This window comes from Mustela putorius, unplaced genomic scaffold (assembly GCF_011764305.1).
Source record: "Mustela putorius furo isolate JIRA1106 unplaced genomic scaffold, ASM1176430v1.1 tig00003983_pilon_pilon_pilon, whole genome shotgun sequence".
Classification (NCBI taxonomy): domain Eukaryota; kingdom Metazoa; phylum Chordata; class Mammalia; order Carnivora; family Mustelidae; genus Mustela; species Mustela putorius.
In genome coordinates this window covers 3093537-3121388 of record NW_025422123.1, presented here as the reverse complement: position 1 = coordinate 3121388, position 27852 = coordinate 3093537, and the positions used below count along the sequence as shown (strand labels likewise).

General features: G+C 36.2%; 2 protein-coding genes across 7 annotated transcripts in view; one reads left to right on the top strand and one right to left on the bottom strand.

Annotated features, from left to right (window-relative positions):
• The window catches only part of ZUP1 (zinc finger containing ubiquitin peptidase 1), a 34168-nt gene extending 15175 nt beyond the window's left edge, over positions 1-18993 (bottom strand). For all 4 annotated transcript variants that reach the window (XR_006604111.1, XM_045071104.1, XM_045071103.1 and 1 more), the window contains exons 1-7: positions 18727-18993; positions 16853-17428; positions 8858-8968; positions 7028-7149; positions 5123-5291; positions 1947-2135; positions 1351-1516 (exon numbers count right to left, since the gene is read on the bottom strand). Coding sequence is in view for 3 of the 4 variants with exons in the window: in XM_045071104.1 (XP_044927039.1) it covers positions 1351-1516; positions 1947-2135; positions 5123-5291; positions 7028-7149; positions 8858-8968; positions 16853-17414 (1319 nt within the window). In the remaining variant the exon portion in view is untranslated. The remainder of the gene's footprint in view (positions 1-1350; positions 1517-1946; positions 2136-5122; positions 5292-7027; positions 7150-8857; positions 8969-16852; positions 17429-18726) is intronic.
• A 2169-nt stretch (positions 18994-21162) lies between these two features.
• KPNA5 (karyopherin subunit alpha 5) overlaps positions 21163-27852 on the top strand; it is a 50483-nt gene continuing 43793 nt past the window's right edge. For 2 of the 3 annotated variants that reach the window (XM_013063023.2, XM_013063020.2), the window contains exons 1-3: positions 21163-21385; positions 21533-21697; positions 27461-27594. In XM_013063023.2, the coding sequence (XP_012918477.1) occupies positions 21382-21385; positions 21533-21697; positions 27461-27594 (303 nt within the window). In that variant the 5' untranslated portion in view covers positions 21163-21381. The remainder of the gene's footprint in view (positions 21386-21532; positions 21698-27460; positions 27595-27852) is intronic. The other variant, XM_013063024.2, reaches the window with a different exon arrangement.

Genomic DNA, 27852 nt, shown 5'->3' with positions numbered 1-27852 from the left:
AGCCTCTGCCTTCGGCTCAGGTCATGATCTCAGGGTTCTGGGATCGAGTCCGGCATCGGGCTCTCTGCTCGGCGGGGAGCCTGCTTCCTCCTCTCTTTCTGCCTGCCTCTCTGCCTACTTATGATCTCTATCTGTCAAATAAATAAATAAAATCTCTTAAAAATAAATAAATAAATAAATAAATAAATGATTCAAGAAAATTATTAAACAAGGTTTTCCTATTTGTTTTCTTTTAAAGATTTATTTTGAGAAAGAGAGCACAAGTGGAGGAAGGTGGAGGGGCAGAAGAGAGAGAGAATCTCAAGCTGAGACTCCACACTGAATAGGGAGCCCCATGTGGGGCTCAATCTCACAACTGTAAGGTCATGACCTGAGCTGAAATCCAGAGTTGGACACTTAACCAACTGAGCCACCCAAGCACCCCCAAAGTTTACCTATTTAAAAGTTAAGAAATAGTTTTAACTCTGAACCTAATCAATTAATATGATAAAAATGATATAAAACAAATATAAAGGAAAACAGAGTCATGAAGCTTAAAGGCAAACTTTCTCTTTTTTTTTTTTAAGATTGTATTTATTTATTTGAGAGAGATTAATTAAAAGAGATCACAAGCAGGCAGAGAGGCAGGCAGAGAGAGAGGAGGAAAGATGTACTTAAGCAGGAGAACAATCCAAAAAAGATAGACATGGAATCCAGAAAAAAGTCCAGGCTCCACTTCAAGAAAAAAATGAAGAAATGACACATGGTTACAGCTCTGAAGGGGATTTAGGAGACCAGAGCAAAGACAAGAGAGGGCTTCAAGGAAGAAGTGTCCACAATAGGAGTGCCTCAGAATACATAAGTGGAGGTTGTGAAAAGTTTGAGACCATGATGTAGTCAAAGAGTAAAAAGGAAAAGAAAAGACAGTTCTTAACTCAAGGAAAAATTGTAAAAGCTTTTCGGGAAAGTAAATAAAATTAGCAATGAATAATATTAATACAGTCATGATGTAAACTCTGACTTAAGCAAATAAAAAGTGAGATTTAACCAAATTACAAGGACTGAGGGTGAACACAGGTGGGAAACGTGAGGGAAGTGTTAACAATGTCTAAAACTAATAAACCAAAAAAAGAAAAGAAAGAAAACCCTGAAAGCACATTATTCAGAAACAGTGGAATTAACAGCTGCCTCTGAGAAATCAGACTTGCAAATAGAGAAGAACATGAGATAGGGACTGAACTGGTTTTTAGCATAAGCCTTTCAGTGCCACTTAAATTTTATTTTTTAACTATCCTTTGATAAAAGAAAAAAACAACATAGAAAACTTCCCATATATGACAATAACCTTAATGTGGGTTTTCAGGTACCTACTTTACCCTTAGGGAGGTCAGGAGTGTGTATACTTCACATGCTCCGATCCAGGCCTTCGTTCCCTGTAACCTGTTATTAAGTTGAGAGGCACCCTGAGGATCAAAACCTTCCTTCCATGCATCTTCAATCATAGACTGAATTTTTGGAATGCAAGGAATTGACATACCTATAATTATACAAGCAAACACATTACATGACAGTTACTGAAGTACTATATATTACTTCATTCCATATTATATGTACAGTTGATCCTTGAACAATACAAAGGTTAGGGACACTAATTGCCTGCAGAGTCAAAAATCTGCATATAACTTTTTGCTCCCCCAAAAACTTCACTACTAATAACCTACTGTTGACGGGGAGCCTTACCAACAAATAAAAAATGAAGAGTTGATTAACACGTATTTTATATGTTATATATATTATAAACTGTATTCTTATAATAAAACTAGAAAAAAGAAAAAGAAAAAAATTATAAGGAAAATACATTTATAATATTAGACTAAAAAAATCCATGTATATGCAGTGCACACTCATGTTCTCCAAGGGTCAACTATTTATAAGCAGACAAGTTAAAAGAATTATACTTCACATACCTTTCAGGCAATCGTCATAGGCATCATTTTGTAGTAATGATGAAAGTAGCATCTGGAAATTTCTATAACCACAACCCCAACCTTTGTCACCAAAAGATGAATGAAAGTGATCCACCCCTGTGGAAAGCCAAACGCGCCTCACATCTGTAGCAGCATTCTGATAATATCTATAAAGTGCTTCAATAATTCCTAAAATAAAGAAGAGACTTAGAAGATTTAGAAGGATAAGCTATCATCTTTTATGGCTGTCTCATATATTTCTAATATTAGTCTCTTCCTCAAGTGCCCCATCTAAATCCTGTCAATTCCATCTTCTTTATCTTTTTACTGTTATAACCTTAGTTCATGTCTTGTTACCACTATGCAAGTTTTCCTAACACTAGTGTATTACTTATACTAGCACAATGGTGCCTCGCTGTCTAAGTAACATGGTCTTAGCAACCACATTATATAATTATGTAATACATATATAATTATATATAATTATATAATTGTATATATATAATATATAATAAAAGAAAAATTTCTTTATAATAAAATTTTTTATCCTTAGTCCCTAAACCTTTTTAGATATTTTCCAATATCTTTTGTTAAATTATAATCTATTGTTGAAAAGAAATAATAGCTTTAACTAATAGCTGCTTAATTAATATTTGTATAACTCACAAAAATAAAAATCTTTGCCACATAATAATTGAATTTCAAAGCAGTTTACAAAAAGGACATAGTATATAACAGAGCAGTATTCTTTAACCCCCTACAGATATATCAATATTATAACAACTATACATACTCTACTACATTCTACAATAATTCTAAAACATATGCACAAACAGAAATTAAAGAGTGACATAAATCAAAAACAAATAGAAACTCTAGTATTTTCTTCTTGTATACCCTAAAGAATCGTATTCCAGATCGTCTGGAATGTCCTATCCCACAGAAACCTTTTTACACAGAGACCTTTGAAGAAATATAAAGATGGCCTTCAGAAAGACTACTGGATATGAAAATACATGGCACAGGGAATTACAGATAAGTGGGGAAAGTACAGAGTCACTTTCCTTTCTTATTGCTTGAGATGTATAAGCAATAAGACCTTATTAAGTACTGTTATAAATAAGAGGGAAAATCAAATCCACACCTTCTCTTTCTCATTCTTTCTCATACATACATATGTACTAATAAATTCCAAGTGAATTAAAAGTACAAATATGAAAAGCAAAGTATAAATGTTTAAAGAAAATATAAAGAGATAGGTTTGTGACCTCAAAGTTGGGGGATTTCCTTGACCAAGACAAGATATAAATAAAGACAAAGACAGAAATTTGATTATATTCAAATTTAAAACTAATTAAAGATACCATACATAAAATTTAAAGGCAAATTATAGATGTTGAAGAAGATATTCTAATTTCAGATAATCAACAAAGAATTAGTGTCCTAAATACTGAAGGAACTCCTATAAATCAAGATGAAAAAGACAACTCAGTAGAGGGCAAAAAAAGAGAATAGGTTATTTACTGAAGAAACTAACTCAGGGGTTAGTGAGGAAAATGCACATTAGGTACTGTCATTTCAAAAATGAGTGGCAAAAATTAAAAAGTGTCACCATACAAAGTGTGAGTGAGAATACAATGATGCAAATTAGATTATGATCATTTTGGAAAACAATTCTGCAGTAACTTTAACAAAGTTAGAGATATACATGCCCTTTAACCTTGTATTTCCAGTTCTGGTTGCATTATAGAAAAACTCTTAAAAAAGACCTCTTGAGAAAAGGGAGTAAACTGAGGGTTGCTGGAGGGGAGGTGGATGGGGGATGGGGTAAATGGATAATGGGCGTTAAGGACTAAAAGAAAACCTGTTTATAATTTGTAAGAGTAAGAAATTGGAAACAACCTAAATGTTTGTTAACATGAAAACAGGTAAATAAGTTGTGTATAATTCTAACAAAGGATATCAGAGTCAAAATGAAGTACAGCTATAAGAATCAACATATCTGAGGAGACCAAGTAGGAACAGATGTATACCAATTACACATAGTTTAAATACATTAAGATATTACACATTTTTATGGACACCTACATATATGGTAAAAGCATTAAAATATATATGAGACTGGTAAATACCAAATTAAGGATATCGGTTCTCCATGTGGGTGAGGAGGGATTAGAATCAGAAAGGGATGCACATGGGATTTAAAATACAGATGAAAGGTTTACAGCTTTAAAACAGTAAGATTAGGAACCTCTTTGGTAGGAACAAAGCTGTTTCCATATAAATTTTTTTTTACTATACTAGTGTACATTAAAAGAATACCTTAAAAAATATCAGGGAAAAGGCATTCTTTGTAGGAAGGCAGATTTGATTGTGAGTACTAGCTGGGCCAGTAAGTAGCTATGTGGTTACAGTGGGAAAGTAATTTAATCTATCTAAATCACAATTAACTAATCCAGAAAAATGTAACAGTATACAAGTGAGTGTCTGTTTTGCAAGTTAAATGATGCAGTTTATATAAAGGTCTTAGTGTCTAAAACTATACTAAAACAATATAGTAGCCACTATCTAAGTATGACTATTGAACATCTGAGATGTGACTTATCCAAATATAAATACTCTGTAAAGTGTAAAATACATATCGAATTTTGAAAAATGTACAAAGACTGCAAAATATTTCATTAATAGTTTTTAATACTGATTATATATTGAAACAATAATATTATGGACACATGGGGTTTAACATATTAAAATTAATTTTACTTCATCACTTTTCCTAATATGACTACAGGAATTAAAAAATATATATATATATATTTGGTTAGTGTGTGTGTGTGTGTGTATCTTATACTTCTATCACACAGCATTGATCTCAAACATAGTAAACACTCAACATAGTAAACACTCAAACACTCAAAACTTCTAAAAGGCCCATTTTCAAATGTCAAGTAAATGAACACAATATAAAAGTAAATTATTTTTAAGTGGATTATTTAATAAAAATATAAAAGTACAAGAGTTTCAAAAAGACATTTTTAAAAAAATTATTTGAACAGTCTTACCTAAAAGTATATAAACTATGGACTATTAAAGTTAAGCAAATTCAAAAAATCAGGATTATTACTTCACTGTTATATGAAATACTAAAATAATGATTTTGATGTTTAAGTACTCACCAGAAGTTTTTGTTTTTCCATCATCAATACCAATAGCTAGCGATTCCATCATGTCAGCTTTTCTTCTGTGAAATTCAGATGGATGCATTCTTCCCCTATTGACTTCTATTTCCATATTTCGTAGTTGCTGTTGTTTGTATCCTCCAGAATTATCTAAGCCATATTGTCTCTATTGAACATAAAAATGACTTACTTTTCATGTCCCTTAACTTCAATGAGGATGGAAACTTACTACAATTTTATTTATTTGGAAATATATTTTGAAACATTCTACTTTATAGACTTTCATACAAGATTAAGATTTTTTATTAGAGATTTTTATTAAAGATTTTTCTTAAGAGTTTTATTAAAGATAAATAACACACATACATATACACAAATCCCCCAGTTAGTAACAGCCTTTCTCTGTAAACCACCAGGGCAAGAGATTTGCTTTCTTTGTAGTAGGAAAAGTAGACAATCCTGTCTTCCTACGAAAGGTACTAAAAAAGGCAGGTCAGTTCTGAACATAGCACTGATTTAAGAAAGCCTGTCACTACTTATTATTTGTTCCCAGGATAGCCTATTAAGATCCACTTAATCCACAATTCATTCAGGCAGTAATTCTACATAGTAAATTAACTTTTTTTTTTTTTTTTTTGCACACTGATAGAGAATCTCCAATTATAACACAGCCTCCAAGGAAAACGTTTTTGAGATCTAAAGAACTTGTGAAATTACTTAACAAACACACTTAAATACTGGAAACTTTTCGTATTTATAATGTTCAAAATTATTTAAGACAAAGAAAACTTAGGAAAAGCCAACTTTTTTGCCTCCTCTGAATCTTGGTGGGAAAATGTTTTGCAAACAGATGAATCACTAAGGAGAAAAACAGCCCAAGTTAGATACTCCAAATAGAGAATTACATGGTCATGTGTGACATATCTGAACAGAAAAACTCAGAAGTGAGTCTGAGAAAATTATGATATGTACAATGCACATTAGTATATTAAAGGTTTTGAAAAATCTTGCAGTATACAAACGTGTTTAACTGAATACTTTCAAACCTATTCAATCACAAACCCTTTATTTTCAAACATTATCCTATTAGCACACAGAAAAAGAGTAATTAGAAACTCGGAGCGTTATTAGCACAGGTAATAGTTCACAGAAAATTAGGACTGAAAAAATAGAAATAATCTATTAAAAATGTACATGCATTGGGGCGCCTGGGTGGCTCAGTGGGTTAAAGCCTTGCTTTTGGCTCACTGCTTCCTCCTCTCTCTGCCTGCCTCTCTGCCTACTTGTGATCTTTGTCTGTCGAATAAATAAATAAAATCTTTAAAAAAAAAAAGTACATGCATTAAAAATATATTAGATGCTGCCAGTTTAGTTTGGCACATACCAACATCAACCCAAGATAAAATCTCAAATGTCATCAAAAATAGATTTTCCATTAAACATGGCTCTTTTTAAATCACTAAAAGAATTTAACACTCAGACAAGAGATATTAATTCTAAATTTCTCTTTTAAGTATCTATATAAACACTTAAATTCTTTGTTTCCTAATCTGCCCTATCATTTTAACATAGATAGGTTTGAATCCAGGCTTTACCATTTAATATAGCCTGAACCTGAACAAGTTACTAGCTACATAAGCACTCTGTCTCTGCTTCCTCATCTGTCATTTAGGGAGTTGCTGTGAAGATCTTAAGGTACTATATGTGAAGTGCTTATCCCAGTACATGACCAGAATGAGTAATTATAAGTGGTAGCTGTTATGAACTATAAACTGTATATGTAAAAAGAGTTGATTTGTGTATCAACAATGACGAAAATAATGGGCTGTAGTCTCGACAGCATGTTTGAAAAATAAGAACTCTACCAAACCAAAATACTACGATTGTTATTAATCTTCATACCTGCAGCTTCTGAAATTCTCCCATTTCTTGTCGTGATTCCTCAGATCTCCTCTTTCTGTCTTCTTCTTGTTGAAGCTGGTGAGCCAACTCTAGATCTCTAGAACACTGGACTCTGTCTATGCCTAATAGATATTTTTAATGTTTAGAATAAGGTAATTACTGAATTTAAATCTCACTTATTATATGTTTAACTCATATCTTTTAAATGGAGTAAATGCTATTATTTTGATATTCACTCATGACTATGATGTCATGGAAATACCGTTTCTAGCAGAACTTGAACAGCTTCTGTAAGGGTAAAACCTCCACTTAAATCACTAATATACACTGAACAGGCAGGCTGTGACAAGCATTTTTCATTAATTGTCTCATTTGATCCTCATGACACCCTTAGGAAGTTACGTATTATCTCCTAAGGAAACTAGAACTTAGAAAAATTAAGTAATATTCTTCATTGGTGCTCCCTATTAACATAAATAAGGAAGACTAGCTTTTAAAATAAACTGGGGCAGAAAAGAAAATAATGAAGAGCATCAAAATATGTTTGCAAAGTACAGCTTAATTACAGTCTGGTCACAAACAAAGTCTGGTACAACTTTGCAACATATTGCCCTGTTTCCTCTCTACCCAGTATCCCACAGATCCATTAGTCAGTGGCTTCTGGACAGGATCTGGTACTCCCTGACTTCCAATTTGATATTTGAATTATGTATTTGAGTATTCTTTCTTTTCTTTCAAATCTCCCAGTCTCTACTAGATCTTCCTATTTGGTCCCCACTTCCAACTACTGAGGATAAACAAATTACAACTGATTTTTAGCATACTACTGACACTATCTATAGTGATTTACTCAGGCCATATCTTTCAGTATTTACCCTGGGCTTACAGAATAATTTATGTGCCCATACAAAGCCTATTATAAACAAAAGAATTATCAGACATTCAGCTTCAGAGGGGTATTTTCCCACAGTAGTTAGCAGAGAATCACTGGCGAAGAGGACTATTCCATCTTTGATCCAGTGATTCCCATTTTGGGATTAGACTGAGTGAACAAGGGCTATTACTCATGAAGATCATGGACTGGTATTAGGATCATTAATACTGGATACTGAAGGCCCCTGAATTAACAGGAGATATCAATGTACCTTAAGAACAGTAGGTACCTTAAGTGCCAGTAGAACACAATTGGTTTCTCTTAGAGTCTACTTTATATTTTTTTCATTGGGATTCTGAAACTCATAGAATCTTTCCTCTTCTAAGGCACTATAAGGATTACCTTATCAATGCCACTATTCAAAAACGTAAGGGACAGAGAAAAAAACTGTACAGAGTCACTTACAAAATTAATAAGCGGTTAATATAAGAAACTGGACAAAATGGAAATGAACTTGAAAAACATTTAAATCATACAGTTCGTATATTCTTTAAAAATCGTATGTGCCATATGGCAGCTTCCTGGTTCAACAACAACTTTTGCTGACCTGATGCTAAATCTAGTTATTTCTAGCTGCTGAAAGAATGGCCTCAACTTCATCAGACAGATTTCTTAAATTGTACAATTTCATTGCCTTCTGAATATTTGTGTTCTGGGAAAAACTCTGGGGACAAAACCACTAGTTTGGTTACTGCCCACAGTAGTTCATTCTATACAACTTTTCTGTGAAACAACTTCTAAAAAGAAGCTGAAGTTATATTATAATTCTTTAAAGGGACAAATTTATTTTTAACCAGTATGCTTTTTTCCCTCTTTACTACTACTCTAAAACTTAGATATAAATAGGAAGCAGAAATTAAGTCAAGAGATTCTTATTTTTAAACATATCAACATACCGTGTCCAAAGCTGCTTTCTTCCAAATGTAAGTCAACGTGTTCCTGGAGAATAGGGTAATTTGTACAGATGAGCCCACACATAGGACAGTCATACAGAGGTTGATCACGGTCTGTTTTAGAGACATAATTCAGTTGTTTTATTTTTAAAACTTTTAGATTTTTTCACCCCAAGTCAAAGATTATCCACTGTCCACTAACCTTATTAAATAAGAAATAAGTAATAAGTAAATAAGTAAATAAGCTTTTTGTAGTTGGATTTAAAGCTATTTTCTACTTTTAGGGTCAAAACGGAAGACTGAGCAGAAGCACAAATCTCTCTTACCGCTATAATAAAAGAAAAAATTAATAACAAATATGTAGATCTGTAGTTAAAGCAAGAAAAGGAAAGTATAAAGGAAAATCGAAATGGTAAGTAGGGGCCAGTCTATGCATGAATTTTAGGGGTTAAATTATCAGCATCCTCCTTCCAAACTAAGTGGTGAGGTACAAAATTCAGCATAAAGCCTTCAGTGTAAAGCTTGGAATTGGGATCATACTGCCTAGTTGGAGCAGGAGATCAAAGAGCATTAAGCAGCATGGCAAGCAGATAGGTGTACCTTGCCCAGAACAGAAGCAGTACCTCTGCGTAGACCAAGACCTGACTGATATTGGGCACAGAAGAGGGACACTGAGCACTTACAGCCGAGCAATCCATACATGTAAGGTCTGGTCTGGAAGTAGAATATCTGAATCTGTATTCAGATAGTAGCTGAGACTGCTAGATAGCTGTTTACTTCCACAAAGTGAACGTGACTGGTCTCATTTTAGGTGGATCAGTTGACCTTAAAACTGAACTAAGTCAATTTGACATGTCTGGAGAGACACCACAGTCAAAAGACTTAAAATTAGTTGATATATCCTATGGTAGTGAAAATGGAAACCAAGCTATTGCATTATCTACTGATGTTCTTTCCAAGGTAAAATTCATTCAAACAGAAAAATTAATTCAGCACTTTGGTGAAATCAGCCAGGACACAGGTAAGTACTGTTTTGGAGATGAAGATACACTAAAGGCTTTGGAAGTGGGAGCTGTAGAGATTCTAATGGATATAATGAGAAATGTTCTTCATAGCCAAGGTACAGAAGAGGAGAAAATTGTCTAACTGAAGAAAAAGACAAGGATAAATCTCATTTCATGACAGGACAGGAACATGAACTGATTGAGAGTATGTCCCTCCTGGAATGGTTTGCTTAAAACCATCAAGTTAGGAGCTAGGGGCGCTGAAACCTCTGCCTTCAGCTCAGGTCATGATCCCAGGGTCCTGGGATCTAGCCCTGCGTTGGGCTCTCTGCTCAGCAGGGAGCCTGCTTCCTCCTCTCTCTCTGTCTGCCTCTCTCTCTGCCTACTTGTGATCTCTGTCTGTCAAATAAATAAATAAAATTTTTAAAAAAGTTTGGAACTACACTGGAAATGATCACAGACAGGTCATAAGAAAGATCCTAGTTTGTGAAAGAATTTGGTAGAACTGAAGTACCTCATAATACCGAGTTGATTTCCATGGAATAGAATATCAAGGAAGAGATGATGATTTTTTTTACTTTGATGACTAGTAGGTAATTGACATGGTCCAGAAAATGTACCTCACCCTGCAGCAGTCAACTCAAGGAACATAGCCCTGGTAGAACCAAACAGATACCTGCCTTACAACTGGGCCATTTTCAGAACTTAACCCAAGAACACTGGCTACTGAAAACAAAACTAAAACAAAACCAGATGCAACCCTATACTTGGTTTTGTCATGGTGTCAACATTGCAGCCTATGACTACGTTCCTAAATGCTACTTTGGACTAATTTTAAAAAGAAAGGCAGTTTTTATTTTTACTTGATGACCAAATTGAGTGCTCTTATATTTTTCAAAAAATTTTTAACATTCATACATTCAAGCAAACATAATTTAAGTGTTATAAATCTTCAAAAACTAATAGAAGTGACATCCTTAAAAAAGAAAGAAATGTTAGAGTTCAAACCCTTGGGCTTATTAGCAGGCTGGACATGGCTGAAGAAAGAATCTCTGAGTGTAAGGATATGGCAAGAGATATTTCCTAAAATGAAATAGACAAAAAGATCCTCCCCAAACCTCCCCTAAACATAACAAACAAACAAAAAACAGAACAAAACAAAAAAACCCAAAACCCACAACCTACAAAAACTGTGGGAGAACTGCAAAAGGTATAACATACACAAGATGTGAATACCAGGAGAAGAATGAAAGAAACAAAAGTATTATTTAAAGCAATAAGATCTGAGAATACCCCCAAGTTAATGTCAGACATCAAACTATGGATCTTGGAAGGTCAGAAAACACCAAGCACGGTAAATACCAAAAACTACATCTAGGCACACTATATTCAGACATCAGAAAAATCAAAGATAAAAAATCTTGAAAGAAGACAGAGGGAAAAAAACACCTTACCTATAGAGGAACAAAGATAAGAATTACATACAACTTCTCAGAAGTCATTCAGGTAATAGGAGAGAGGAGTGAAATATTTAAATTTTCCAGAAGAAAAACAAGACAAAACAAAACCCACCAACCTGAAATACTGTACCGTCAAAATTATCCCTCAAAGATGAAGGAAAAATGAAGAATTTCTCAGACAAAAATTGAGGGAAATTGTTGCCAGTAGACTTGCTGTGCAAGAAATGTTCAAAGAAGTTCTTCAGAATGATGGAAAATAATATTGGCCAGAAACATGGATATCCATAAAGGAAAAGATCAGGGAAGAAATAGGAGATAATAAAATAAAAACTTTTATTTTTCTCATTAATTGATATAAAAATAAGTTTATTCAAAATAAAAATATAAGCGTATTCACTTATGTGCGTGTGTGTGTATATGTGTGTGCTTATATTTACTTGAAATGAATGACAGCAATGACACAAGGGATGAGGGAGGAATTAGGAATATCTTATTATGATGAGGTCCTTGTATTCACATAGTCATACAATAGTATTCAGAAGTAGACCTGGATTAGTTGTTAATGTATACTGCAAACTCTAGGCTAAGCACTAAAAAAGTAAAAATAAGCATAACTGATATGCTAAGAAAAGCGAGTATTGAGCAAGTGAAATCTTCTGCCTATATATCAGGAGTAGAAGTCCAAATGCTTCTTGATATCATAATCGCCATGGAAAACATAATGCAGTCAAGTACCCGTCACAACACTTTACTCATAGAGAATATAGCGGAACACACAGAGAAGAGAAAGAGTAAGATCTTCCTCAGTATTCGTCACTAATCTGCCATGGCCAACGGGTCCCTTCCGGCAGCCAACACGGGGCAATTGGTCTGTACACACCTCTCTTGCACAACACAATGAAGGATCTCATCCCTTTCCAGCAGAGAACAGACCTAGCACTAAGGCTGTTCAGGTGCCATATGACACACATGCTTAAGCAAAACAAAAGAAACACACTACTGCCTGAAAAAGGGAAAGGTATTTCCATACAAAGGCTGTGAGAACTCTTGATAACGAAGTGTTCTACACCCAAGGATCATTCTTATGTGGCCAAATAGGGTCAAAAGGTTACAGGTATGAACTGTTTTCCCCCATGGAGAGAAAATGAAATCATACGAAATGCTCAATTAAGCTGCAAAAAAACAGGAAAAAGTCAAAGACAAGAAAAGAAGCAAAGAACAAGGGCAACAAATAGAAAACAATAACAAAGATGGTAGATAACATTAGTCTAACTATAGAAATAATCAGTTTTTTAAAAAGATTTTATTTATTTATTTGACACAGAGAGAGATCACAAGTAGGCAGAGAGGCAGACAGAGAGAGAGGGAAAAGCAGCCTCCCCGCTGAGCAGAGAGCCTGATGCGGGGCTCGACCCCAGGACCCTGAGACCATGACCTGAGTCGAAGGCAGAGGCTCAATCCACTGAGCCACCCAGGCACTCCAGGAATAATCACTTTAAATGTCACTGCTCTAAACATACACATTAAAAGATAGATTATCATGGTGGAGAAAATATAAGACCTACCTATATGTCATCTTCAAAAACCTAATGAAATATATAACAAGATACACATGAGAAAAAATACAAAATTCTGATGAAAGAAATCTGAGAGATATTTCTTGTTTATGATAGGAAGATTCTATAATGCTACCATGTCTATGTTTCCCTACTTGATCTATAAGTTCCAGACAATCCCAATAAAAAATCTCAGCAAGTTATTTTGTGGCTATCAAGTAACTGATTCTAAAATTTATACAAAGAGGCAAAAGATTCAGAATAACCAACACAATATTGAAGAAGAGCAAAGTCAAAGGACTGGCACTACCGTACTTCAAGACTTACTATAAAGTTAGAGTATCAAGACACTGTGGTATTGAAAAAAGAACAAACAGATCAATGGAACAGAACAGAGAGCCCAGAAATGGACAAATAGTCGACTAAATCTTTGACAAAGCAAAGGCAAAACTATGGGAGGAAAGAAAATCTTATCAACAATGGAACACGTGGACATCAAAATGTAAAGAAAATGAATCTGGGCGCCTGGGTGGCTCAGTGGGTTAAGCCGCTGCCTTCGGCTCAGGTCATGATCTCAGGGTCCTGAGATTGAGTCCCGCATCGGGCTCTCTGCTCAGCAGGGAGCCTGCTTCCTCCTCTCTCTCTCTCTGCCTGCCTCTCTGCCTACTTGTGATCTCTCTCTGTCAAATAAATAAATAAAATCTTTAAAAAAAAAAAAAAAGAAAATGAATCTAGACTCAGACCTTATACCCTTCACAAAAAGTAACTTGAAAATGATCATGGGCCTAAACATAAAATGAGAAACCACAAAATTCCTAAGAGATAACATAGGAGAAAACTTAGATGACTTAGGATATGGCCAAGACAACACCAAAGGCTTAGTGAAGTTACAAAATAAGTGATAAGGGGGACCTCATTAAAATAAAAAACTTCTGCTCACCAAAAGACTTTGTCAAAGTAAAGAAGAAGACAAGTCACAGAATGAGAAAAAATATTTGCAAAAGATACATGTACTAAAGATGTTATCCAAAATATACAAAGAACTCTTAAAAATCAACAATAAGAAAACCAAAACCAGATTAAAATATGGGCTGAAGACCTTCACAGACACTTTACCAAAGAAGATACACAGATGGCAATTAAGCATACAAAAAGATAAATTCATGTTATAAGAGAGCACTTCAAATTAAATTAAGATGAGATACCACAACACAAATATTAGAACGGTCACAATCTGGAATGCTGACAGTACCAAATGCTGGTGAGGATGTGGAGCAACAGGAAATCTCACTCACTGCCACTGTGAAAGAGTCTGGCAGTTTCTTACTAAAATTAAACACACTATTATTATACAATCCATTAATCACATTCCTTGGTATTTACCCAAATGAACTGAAAATCTGTCCATATAAAAACCTGCATGTGGATATTTAAAGCAGCTTTATTCCTAACACCAAAACTTGGAAACAAGCAAGATGTTTTTCATAGGTGAATGAATAAATATACTGTGGTATATCCAGACAATGTAATATTACTCAGCTCTTAAAAAAAATAAAATAAAATAACTATCAAGCCATGAAAAGACATAAAGAAAAGCTTAAATGCATATTACTAAGTAAAAGAAATCAATTTGAAAAAGCTATATACTGCATGATTCCAATGACCTTCTGAAAAAGGCAAAAATCATAGTAGTAGAAAGATCTGTGATTGCCAGGGGTTAGGGTGGGGGAGGGGTGACTAGGTGGATTTTTAGGGAAGTGAGACTATTCTGCATAACTAATATGATGGGTAGTTGTTATTACACATTTACCAAAATCTGTAGAATATACAACACCAAGAATGAATCTTAATGGAAACTACAGACTTTGGGTGATAATAATGGGCCAATGTAGATTCACTGAATATAACAAATGTATCATGTGGTACAGATATTGATTGTGGAGGAGGTTGTTAGTATATGAGGACAGTGGGTACATGGGTATTCTCTGTACTTTTTACTTAACTTTGCTATGAACCTGAAACTGCTCTAAAAAATAACATTTATTAATTTAAAAAAATGAATCTAGACACACTTTCCTTACATCTTTTAAAAAATTAACTCAAATGAATCAGACTTAAATGTAAAATTCAAAACTATAAACCTTCTAGAAGATAACACAGGAAAGATGAGCTTGGGTTTGGTGATGAGTTTTTAGATATATCAAAAGCATAATCCATGAATGAAGAAATCAAGTAAGTAGCACTTTATTAAAAGTTAAAACTTCTGCTCTGTGAAAAACACTGTTAAGAGAATGAAAAGACAAGCTCCAAACTGAGAGAAGTATCTGCAAAACACGTATCTGATAAAAAACACATATCCAAAATAAAGAAATTACTCTTAAACTCAATAATAAAGAAAAAGAGATGATTCTAAATGTACTGTATGCAAGAAAAACCAAGCCTCCAAATACATAAAATACAGCCTGATAGAGCTGAAAGGGGAAACAGACGAATATGTAATTATAATTGTGGATTTCAACAACCGCCTTTCAAAAACTGGTAGAAATGCTAGACAGGAAATCAGAAAGGATACTGAAGACCTGAATACAAACAAAATGATCTAAATGAAAAATTTAGAATACTCAATCCAACAACAGCAGAATATATCTCTCTTTCCCAAGTGTCCATGGAATATGTACCAAGACAGATCATATACAGTATCTTGGCAGATAAAACAAGTTTCAACACATTTAAAAGAACTAAAATCATAGAGTGTGTTCTCTGATCATAAGGGTGTCAAACTCAGAACCACAGAAAATCAGAGTCCAAGACAGTTCAGATGCCAATGGGCTGGTGGTAAATAAAAGAATGCCCTCTGAAAAATGGACTCTGAGTACAGTCCTCCTCAGAAAGGTTCTAAAACTACTCTCAAAGTAGTTGAATTATTTATTAACTGAATCAGAAATTCTTTTCCACAACTGTATTTTTATAATAATAGTAAATGAACAATGTTATAAACTAAATTTAAAAAACACATTTGCTGGAGGCATAATATTCCACTGTATATATATATACCATATCTTCTTTATCCATTCATCTGCTTTAGGGCATCTTAGCTCTTTCCATAGTTTGGTGACTGTGGCCATTGCTATTATGAACACTGGGGTACATATGGTCCTTTCGTTCACTACATCTGTATCTTTGGGGTAATACCTAGCAGTGTGATTGCAAGGTCATAGGTAGCTCTATTTTTAATTTCTTAAGGAATCTCCACACTGTTTTCCAAAGTGGTAACACCAACTTGCATTCCTACCAACAGTGTAAGAGAGTTCCCCTTTCTCCACACCCTCTCCAACACTTGTTGTTTACTGTCTTGTTAATTTTGGCCATTCTAACTGGTGTAAGGTGGTATCTCAGTGTGGTTTTGATTTGAATCTCCCTGATGACTAACGATGATGAACATTTTTTCATGTGTCTATTAGCCATTTGTATGTCTTCTTTGGATAAGTGTCTGTTCATATCTTCTGCCCATTTTTTGACGTGAATATCCAACTTTTGTATCAGCATGGACGGGACTGGAGGAGATTATGCTGAGTGAAATAAGTCAAGCAGAGAGAGTCAATTATATGGTTTCACTTACTTGTGGAGCATAAGGAGTAATATGAAGGACATTGGGAGAAGGAGAGAAGAGAGTTGCGGGAAATCGTATGGGGAGACAAATCATGAGAGACTGTGGGCTCTGAGAAACAAACTAAGGGTTTTGGATGGGAGGGGAATGGGGGGGTTGGGTGAGCCTGGTGGTGGGTTTTAAGGAAGCCATGTATTACATGGAGCACTGGGTGTGATGCACAAACAATGAATCTTAGAACACTGAAAAAAATAAAGTTAAAAAAAAAATAAAAAACACATTTGCAGTAATCTGATTTACAAACCAACATTTAGGACACCACATATTAAACTGACACTACTGTTAATTATCACATAAAGTGAGTATCTTACCTTCTGATGGAGTGTCTAAAAGATCGGCATGCTTTGTTTTCACATGATTTTCCATATCTTGACTACAATCTTCTATTCTTCCGCAGAACGGACATTCGGGAGAACTATACGTTGTTTCATAAATTGATCCTTTTATTTTAGATGGGTCACACTCTTTTTCCTTACTTTTAAGGAATTTTCTGGATTCAGTTAAGTTCTCCGAATAAAAGGTTTTATGTTCTAAAGTACCATCATTAGGCAGGCTTTGCGCTGAAATTTTTGGGTGATTAGATGCACAAGCTGAATGGACACTAGAATTAACTTCCATTCTACACTGTAAGGTATTGTCCTTCCTGTTATCTGAAGTTCTAATCTGTATTGTATTGATCCTTGCAAAGCTTCTTTCTAGTTCATTTTGCTCAAAATGAGCAGTTTCAATATGAAAACACATTTCATCGTAATTCACACCTGACAACTTGCAAAATGGACATATAACTTCATTTTCCATGTGAACAATTAGCAGGTGAGCCTTCATGTCTGGTTCTGAGGTTACTGTTTCACCACAAATATCACAAGAAAGCATAGTACATCAGGTAGCTAGAAAAGAATACAATGTTATTTTAAGTTTGAAAGACTGGAGAAAAAAATGCATTCTATAAGATGATCTGAAACAAATTTTTAGGAAGTATCTATTTAAAACTGGATTATTTGAAGATACTTTCAATGTACTTAACTGTTCCTCAAATGTACAAACTTCATTATAAATCTCAATCAAAATTTCTCTACTGTATTTTGAATTTATGGTTTCAATAAAATAAAGGCAATAATAGTTCAAATTAAAATAAATAATTTTAAATATATTTCAAAAAACATGTCTGGTGTGAGGTCGAGAAGAAAATAATGTTTATAAAATTGCCCAAGTATGGTATTTAAGAGAAAACTAAAAGAAATCTTAACAATTGATCTATCTGAATACAGAAACTTAAAGGTTTTAACAATGGGGAGGGTAAATAAACACAGCTTAATAAAATAAGTTAACAGTTAAAGAGCTTTAGCTATATCAAAGTAATTTAAGTAGCATAATTATCCTCCTATAGGGAGGAAACCCTCGCTCAGATAGGTCACCGAGGTCAGAAAATGGTGAGCCAAATGCTAACCCAATCAGGCTCCAAACACTGTCCTCTCAACCCAAAGAATAAAAAGAGCGTCTATGGTAGCAAAGAGCACAGATTCCAGAACCAAGAGAACTAGAATGCAATCTCACATTTCAGAATTTAGGTAAGATAGCTCATGTCTTTGAGCATCGGTCTATAAAATGAATTGTACTAAACCAGCAATCACTTTAGGGTTTTATGGACTAATAGAAATACTGGGTATGGACAAAAGCTGATTTTGTTAAGAATTTTTAAAATCAATCACAGCCACAACCTTCTTATGTTGTTCAGCTAAGGACTATTTAAAAACAAAAGGGGGGGGGGAGAGGAAACCATTCCCATTATTTGAATAAATTTAGCTTTATAAGAACTTCCTGCATTGTCCTTATGTTTCTTATTCTCTTTTAAACAAGTGAAAATAGTTTCTGATTTTAGAAGGAAACTCTCCCAAACCACCAGTGGAAAGAACGTCATATCCAGTTTCTTATCTTCCCGGGGCTAGACAGAGGGATACGCTTGAACTCCCAAATACTCTGATCAGGACAAGTGGTTGAGAGATTTAAGGAGATTGTGACAGGTGCCAGGCTGAGCAGACTGTGAGAGAAGCCGTAAGGGCCGCATGCCAAAGGCCCACTCTGCCCAAGAGTCCGCGCCAACTTCCAGGACCCGAAACCGGGTCCAGACACTGACTGGGTCATAGTGGAGGCCGGGGGAATTTGGGAAGGGATCATTAGTTCCTACCGGCCCAAAGATCCGGCCGCGGCCACACTGCCCGATTATCCTGGGCTTCCTCTTCGGGTCGGCCGCCGACACCGTCTCGCTCTCCCGCAGAGAGACTTTCAACGTCGATTACCTTTCCCCGCCCGGCAGACTAGGACGCACAGGCCCTCTCTACACCCTGAGAGTCACAGTTAACCAAGAAACAAACCAGCGCCTCCAAAATACTTTCACTTCCATCCTCACATTCAAAAAACGCTTTTCCTCGGTACCCCCGGAAGGAAAAGGCGCCCAGCATGCACTGCTCCACGCTAGTCTGTGTTGTGGTGTTTTCTGGGAGTCGTAGTCTTTTTTGCATCATCGGTTCCCGGTGCTGACTCCTAATTTACTAGGAGACACACAAGGCTCTGAGAATTTTCAGAATGAATTCCTACGACGGGAGCTAAGACATTACACGAGTGCACAATACCCTAGGGCCCAACTGCCACGGTATGTCAAGACAGGGGCCAAATCATGTAGACTCTTATAGAGAACTATTGGAATATTTAAACAAGAGAGTGGCATAATTTGATAATGTACGGTATATTTGGGGTTTTGTGGTTCATCAAGGCAGACAACATGTACATCTATATTCTCTGCCTCTCAAAATCTACTAAAATGACCAAATAAAACTAATAAAAATAAATGCTAATGAGATTTTAATAACATTTGAAAGCTAGAAAAAAAATGGATGAGTAGTAACTAACTTGGCTAAGAGAAGTCAACAAAAATAAATCAGTTTATACATCAGAATTCTGGAAATGTTCAAAAATTAAAGACCATATGCTTCTAAAAAACATATTAAAATTGGGCCTGAAAAGAGGAACACTTTGCGTAAAACTCTCATTAAGGAGCAGTTAGCTCCCTACCTCCAGATTTCCTCATTACCAGCTTGCCAAGTGACTGATCTTTCCTTCCAAGACAGAAGACTATAGGTTTGGCTTCATAAAGAAAATTAATCAGAAAGACTATTAAGTCAGAAATGCACAGCTTAGAGTTGTGGAGAGGGAGAGTCAAGGTGTTGGAATATAAGTGTAGAATAGTGCAAACTAAATACTGAATTATGAGGCTAACCACACTCCCCCCATCACATTCTGATGTCAGGAGATTAGAAAATTCCTCTCCAGGGCAAATTATTGGTCAGAGAGAAAAGACCTACAGATAAAGACTTTTAGAAAGTCTTCCAATGAAGACTCCATCAAGATCTCAACAGCTGGCAAGTAAACAGCAGATACACAAGTTTACAATAGTTTTCTTTAGTGTCTCAGTCTTAAATATGAATAGATACTCAAGGATCACTGGGCATTAGAGTATGGCTGTGGCAAGAAAGACGAAAGCCAAAATGATCAAAAAGGAAAAACACTCTAAAGAATCAGAGACTGTGAATGGAGGAGAAAAAAATACTTAGAGGAAACTACAAGATCTCCAGAGAGACATTAGAAAAAAGATTTAATTCCTGAATCAAAAATAAGAAATAGCTCTTGGGATTAAAAATACAATAGCAAAATTTTAAAAAAACACAACATCAGAATCTATCAATCTATCTAATCCAGAGCTGGAATATAACCTAAGAAATTTCTCAGAAATCAAAAAGAACAAGAGATAAAAAACAGGATCTTCCTCAGGGCAGGAATCACGTATTATTTATCTTCTATATTCTAGAAGACAGTCTCTTTTCAGTGCTGTTTGTTGAACTCCAAGATGGATTACAAAGCTTATGTGTGTATAATCATTTAGAATTCCTTATTTGGAGTTGTTTATTTCTTATATCAATGACTACCTTTTTGTTAGAAATCCACAGATGTTATAGAATCCAAATTTTAAATAAATGGCAAATTCCAAAGCTTGAAATGAATGAGCAGGACATACAGGAAGAGGTTAATGCAGCTGAAGAAGAGCCTCTGTAAAGATCCACGAGGTTGGAATTTTTTTTTTTAAGATTTTACTTATTTATTTGACAGACAGAGATCACAAGTAGGCAGAGAGGCAGGCAGAGAAAGAGAAGGAAGCATGCTCCCTGCTGAGCAGAGAGCCCAATGCGGGGCTCGATCCCAGGACCCTGGAATCATGACCTGAGCGGAAGGCAGAGGCTTTAACCCACTGAGCCACCCAGGCGCCCCACGAGGTTGGAATTTTTCCGTTGTGTATGCTATAGCAGCTCTAATATCTAAAACAGTGTCTCGCACAGATCAGGCCTTCCATCAATACTATCTTGTAGGATGAATGAATGAATGAATAAACAAACTAAACCAACGAATGAGTGAATGAATGAGAGCTCGCACAGAGGACTAGGGCAGTCTAACACACCGCAAGCACCGCGTCCGCGCAGGTTTAAAATTCCGGAGGCAGTGCAGGAGCCGGCTCCTCCTCCTTCGGTGGGTGGAGCTGCAACGCTCGCTGCTCTCCGCCCCTCTACCGGCGGGTGCAGCTGCCGCCACCACCACTGCGGTCGCCGCATGCAAGGGCTTCTGGGAGCCGAGCCTCGGGGTCTCGGGGAAGGGGCGCAGGTAGCCGCCATCTTGAGCTGCGAACCTTGTCGCTACGTTCAACGCTAGGGGCGGAGTGGCGACCCTCCTGTTACCTGCAGCGGACGCAGCAACCGGGAACTGGGAAGTTAAGGCATCGGGTACTGCCACATTAATGGGTAAGTGGGAGTGACACAGGCCAGTTCGGGTGAACCTCGGGCTTGGTCCCTTTGGGAGTTACTGGTACCGGGGGCCACTGTTTTTATTTACCCCTTCTCTGCGAAAGCTTGAGGACCAGGCCATGCTGCCGGGTTTTTTCCCCTCAGGTTCCCGAGGGAGACCGCGGTGGCGGGGGCGTGGCAGCCGGACCTATTCCTTACTGACGCGAAGGTGCGGGGAATACAGATCCTCGCAGGCAGCCAGGCTGGCCTTCGGTGGGATCCTTAAACGGCCGAGCTCATCCTCCTGCGGTTCGGCTTCTCCGTGCCTTGGTAGTTCCTGTTCCCGGTACACGGGCTTGTCAGTCGTTGCCCTTCACACCTGGGTCTCGGCGTCTGTGTGAGCCCAGCAGCAGCGTATTAGTTCCAGTTTCCAGAATACGGCAGGGGTGGCTCTGGGGCTGGGGGCGGGGAGGGCTACTTGTGGCACCGTCGCGGTCGCCCGCTGCCCTCCTCCACCTGGATGCAGGTGCCTCGGAGGGCTGTGTGGACGTCGGCAGGGGTGGGTTAATAACCTGCCAGCTCCCTTCCAAGATGAAAATTAAGTGTTTCCGCGGTAATGCATAAGAGATAAAGGATTCGAAAGCTGTGAAGCGGGATAGTGATACTTCAAAAATAGACGACATCAGCATCACTCTTTGGCTTTTAAAACATTTTTAAAAAACAAACCTCTGACTTGATGTCTCTTAATCACAACACTTAGGACTCATATTCTGTAAGAGAGCGACTTTCTTCCTTGGTAAGAAACAGCTCTATCCTTTCTGTCTTTAAGTCCTAAGGGCGGGCTCAGCACACTTACCCTTTTGTACCTGTTATGATGTTACTAATAGGCACCCAAACCGGAGAAATGGAGACTTCCGGGCACAAGAAATTCCGTTAAGGTACTAGAAAAAGTTCAAATTCCAGTTAGTCTCCCAGCCTCAAAACAGTTTTCCAAAGAGCTGGGTGAAAAATAAGCTTATGACTGAAAACAAGCAAACAAACAACCCAACCCTCTGTTGGGGATTCAGAGCATCTGAATAGTATTTCTTATATTTAAAATAACTTGTATGAGATGGCAACCTTTGAAATATAGCCTTTAAAGTTATTTTCCAGAAAAGGGAACAATCCTGTTGGGTCAGGCACCTTTAGAGATGATTTTTCTTGGTCTTTATGTCCGCTTTAAGACAACTGCAGTGAGGATTGCAGGTGTTATTAAATAAAAAGTTAGAATGACATCAGAAAAAGGAACAAATGATATATGAGCTGTTCAGAGTGCATTTTATTTGGTTAACATATTTATGTAAAGGTTTTAGTGTGGTCACTTGAATTAAAGGTTTTAGAAGAAGTATCCAGTGTGTAGGTTGTGGAGGCACAGGTAATTGAATCAGATATGGGGGGAAGGTATTAGAACTTGTTTCTTTACCTTTTAAAACTATTCCTTTCTAAAAATTTTCTAATTAATTAATTGTTACTTTGTTCAGTTAGCCAGATTACAGTACATCATTAGTTTTTATGGTAGTGTTCAATGATTCATTAGTTACATGTAACACCCAGTGCTCATCACAACACATGCCCTCCTTTAATTTTATAATGGGTTAGATTATTATGTTAGTAATACTTACATATAAATAAACATTGAGGATGAATGCAGAAATAAATTTTGCACATGTGAGGATATGTGATCACAAATGGTTAGAGAGGGGCACCTGGGAGGCTCAGTTGTTAAGCATCTGCCTTTGGCTTGGGTCATGATCCAGGGTGGTGGGATGGAGCCCCGCATCTGGCCCCCTGCTTGTCAGGAAGCCTCCTTCTCCTTCTCCCACTTCCCCTGCTTGTGTTCCCTCTCTCTCCTCTGTCAAATAAGTGAATAAAATCTTAAAACAAAAACGGTTACAGGCCAATGGCCTCGAAAAGCCTAATGTAAGTGGTAAGTATTAAGAGGTTTATTACTGTGAACATTTCATTTTGCTAGAATATTTTATACTTATTGAGCATAATTCAACAACTAATGTTGAAGCCCAGTTTGCTCTGCAGTGAACTCATCTCTGTTATTCCCTTCCTAGAGCCTAAGTTGTTATTAATGAGACAGTTTTTATATATGAAATACTTAGGGAATAATGCTGAACATTGTTATTAATAAAGTTAGATTAAGCTATTTTTTTTTAAGATTAAGCTATTTCTAATGGTAAGTATTTGTAGGTCTACCCAGTATTGTTGATCAGTTCATTGAATACTTTAAGGATATTATAAATATTATAAATTATAAATATTATAATTATAATAAATATTATAAATAAGTATATTTTAAATATATAAATATAATAAATAAGTATATTATAAGTATACTTAAATTGCTAGAATGTACATGTGTTAGGTTCAAAGGCACAAAGTACTTTTTAAATCATTCTGAAGGGTTCAGCCTATTCCATTCTACTTTTAGCTCTACCACTAATGAAATCTCTCTCCCTATCTTTACCAGTGACCTAATTATCCAGTCTTGTGCCTCATGTGGTACTTGGCTTATTGTAGGCACTTATATTTGCTGGATGAATCAGTGAATGAATAAATGGAGTGGCTTATTTTTAGTGCTACTACAAATGAAATACTCCTTGTCTTTTGAATTCCTTTCTCTTTCATGACTCTTACTTCTGATTAGCTGACCTACTTCTTTTTGGTTTCTGTTGCTCTTTCCTTTTCCCACTCAAATGTAAACAAACATTCTAGAAATTTCTCCCCTAGCTCAGTTAGGACTCTTCCTGAGTTTTGACCCATACTTTTTTTTTTTTAAGACTTTATTTGACAGAGAGAGCATTGGCAAGGGGAGTTGCAGGCAGAGGAAGAGGAAGAAGCAGGCTACTCACTGAGCAGGGAGCCTGACATGGGGCTTCATCCCAGGACCCTGGGATCATGATCCTAGCCAAAAGCTTAACCGACTGAGCCACTCCTTGACCCATACTTTTAACCATCTATAGGTCTTAAAGTCCTGTGTGTTCCCCATAAGTATAATACGTTTAAAATGAAAGGTACTATACATCTATTAGAATGGCTACAATTACCAACAAAATCTGACAATGCCAAGTGTTGGCAGAGCATAGAACAACAGGAAGTATTATACATTGCTGATGGAATACTTTGCATTTTGGCAGCTTCTTATAAAATGTGAAGCATACACTTGCCATATTATCCATCAGTCCTAATTCTAGATATTTACCCAAGACAAATGAAAACTTATATTTACACAAAAACCTGTGCATGAATATTTATACAGGCTTATTCATAACTGCACTAAGCTAGAGGCAAACTAAATGTCCTTCAACTAATGAATGGACAAACTGGCATATCTATGCAATAGAATACTACTCAACAATAAGAAGGAATAAATTACCAATGCATGCCAACAGTATGGATCTCACAAATAACACCATGCTAAATAAAAGTAGCCAGTTTAAGACTATATACTGTTATTATTTCATTTATGTGAAATTCAGGAAAGGTCAGAACTATGAAGGTATAGAACCAATCAGTGGTTACCAGGTATTAAGAATGGGAGAGGGGTTAATAGGAGCAGCATGACCACATTTTTTAGGGGTCATGGAGTAGTGTCTTGATTGTGAAAGTTTTATGCCTGTGCATTTGTCACATTCATAGAACTTTGTATCAAAAGAGTGATTTTTTCTTTCTTTGCTATATATAATTTAAATATAAATTGAAAAAAGGGACTCTGGGTGGCTCAGTCAGTTAAGCGGCTGCCTTCCTGGCTCAGGTCAAGATCCCAGGGTCCTGGGATAAAGTCCTGCATCCGGCTCCTTGCTCAGGGAGGAGCCTGCTTCAATCTCTGCCTGTCGCTCTCTCTCTGACAAATAAAAAAAGTCTTTAAAAATTTTAAAAATAAAACAACTCATTGTTTTCATCTCAAAAACAAAGAGGCAACCAAACAAAACCATCACTTTGATACTCCATCTTTATTCCTTGTCTTGACTTATTTTGTTACTGTACTGAAATAGATCAAGCTATATTAGAGTCATCCTAAACTCCTTTTTTTTTTAAGATTATTTATTTATTTATTTATTTCACACACACACACACACACACACACACACAGAGAACACAAGCAGGGGGAGTAGGAGAGGGAGAAGCATACTTCCAGCTGAGCAAGGGAGCCTGATGTTGGCCTTGATCCCTGGGATCACTACCTGAGCCGAAGGCAGAAGCTTAATTGAGCCACCCAGGAGCCCTAAACTCTTTTTTCTTCTTTACCACATTTTCCTTACATTTATTTGGTCTCTAATTCTTATTAAATCAATTTCTACAATATTTCTGAAATCAACCAGTCTTCCATATTTCCAGTGTAGCTGCTAATTTAGTTCAGATCTTCATCAAAGTTCAAGACAATCTTCTCTTTAATTTTTTCAGTTGTTACTTAGGATCATGTCCAAATTTCTCAAGCTCGTGCACGAACCATGTGTTCTTAGTTACCTTTCTAGCTTTATCTCCTGTGTTTTCTCCCACAAATCTTGTTTAGGCACACTTAGTCTCTTACTGCTTTGTATTTGTGCCAGTCTTCTGCAAGAACTCTTTGCCTTGACATACAGTCCTCTGCTTGAGATACTTATTCCTTCCCGATTTTTCCTTTTCATTCTCTCCCCTGACAAATTCTTGCTCTTTTAAGATAACTTTCAGAACTCCCTAAAGCACAGTTAGTTGCTATGTCTTCTTTGCTCTCACAGGATTTAATGCATATGTTTTAGTGTACTTTACTACTTACAGTATAATTTACCAGTTCATTAGTCTATCTTCAACATCAGAGATGGCAGATAAATGCCAGCCTTTCCTTTTCTGCTTTTTACTTCATAAGTGTTAATTGATCACAACACTCTCTGGTTTCTGAAAGTAAAATTATATTATTTTAAATGTAAAGTGTTATATAAAATATTGTAAATATACTTGTAAGAATATGTTTACATAAATGTTAATGCGTTCAAATACATTTATAATAAAACTACTTAAAAATAAAGTATACAAATATTTCAGTATTTATTTTTTTTTAAGATTTTATTTATTTATTTGATAGATAGAGATCACAAGTAGTCAGGGAGGCAGGCAGGGAGAGAGGAGGAAGCAGGCTTCCCGCAGAGCAGAGAGCCTGATGCGGGGCTCGATCCCAGGACCCTGAGACCATGACCTGAGCCGAAGGCAGAGGCTTTAACCCACTGAGCCACCCAGGTGCCCCAGTATTTCAGTATTTTTTTTTTTTTTAAAGATTTTATTTATTTATTTGAGAGAGAGACAGTGAGAGAGAACATGCGCAAGGAGAAGGCCAGAGGGAGAAGCAGACTTCCCATGGAGCTGGGAGCCCGATGTGGGACTCGATCCCGGGACTCCAGGATCATGACCTGAGCTGAAGGCAGTCGTCCAACCAACTGAGCCACCCAGGCGCCCAGTATTTCAGTATTTAAAAAGAAGTAATTATACCCTTGTATTGCAAATTAGTATTGCAGTCATGACTGAAGTCATGAGCCATGCAACCTTAGTTCTGAAGACAGCACCTTAAGTAAATGAAAGAAGCCAGACCCCCCAAAATATTTGAGGGATGCTTATTGAAGCCTAATAATATATTCCATTGAAAGTAGAGATACTTCACTCACTCTGGCTATCTTTTGATCTTGCCAAGAGCTGTAATTTTAAAGTTTTTTACCCAACTACTTTATGATTGATTATATCCTGGCAGACAGTGATTTTAAGATGCATCCCTCTTCCGAAAGGTTAAAATTCCAGGCATTGGGGAGTGCATCTTAAAATCAGTGAAATTAGGATAATGACTTTATCTGTGTTTAGACCAAAATCTGTTATTTGTTTGATAATTTAGTCCAAAAATTTTGGTTACTTTGCTCCAATATTGATGTGGGAATGAGGGAATGTATTCTTTGTACGTAATTTTCAGAATTAATTTTGTCAATCTGTTTAAGCAGTAAGCATGAACTTAGTTTACCTAGTAAACATCACATGTTGTTTTGAGAATTATCAGTATATGTTTTCTTCTCTCCTAACCTCAAGATGCAATGGCTAGTCCAGGGAAAGATAACTATAGAATGAAAAGTTACAAGAATAAAGCCCTAAATCCCCAAGAAATGCGTAGACGAAGAGAAGAAGAAGGAATACAGCTTCGAAAACAAAAAAGGGAAGAGCAGGTGGGTGTTTTAAAATATTTAAATCTATTTAACACAGACACATTATATAGCTTTTAGAAGTTACATTATCATTGCTTATTTTTAGATAATTAAAAATGATAAAGTATTTTTAGGAAATTGAATATCAATCTATTCTTTATTAGACTCCAGGAATACTTCATGAATCAGAATTGTGTGCTGTTTTTAATCACTGAGAGGAACAACTTTTCTGTTTTATTGATAAGCCTTTTATCTTAATCATATTTTATCCCAGTGTTA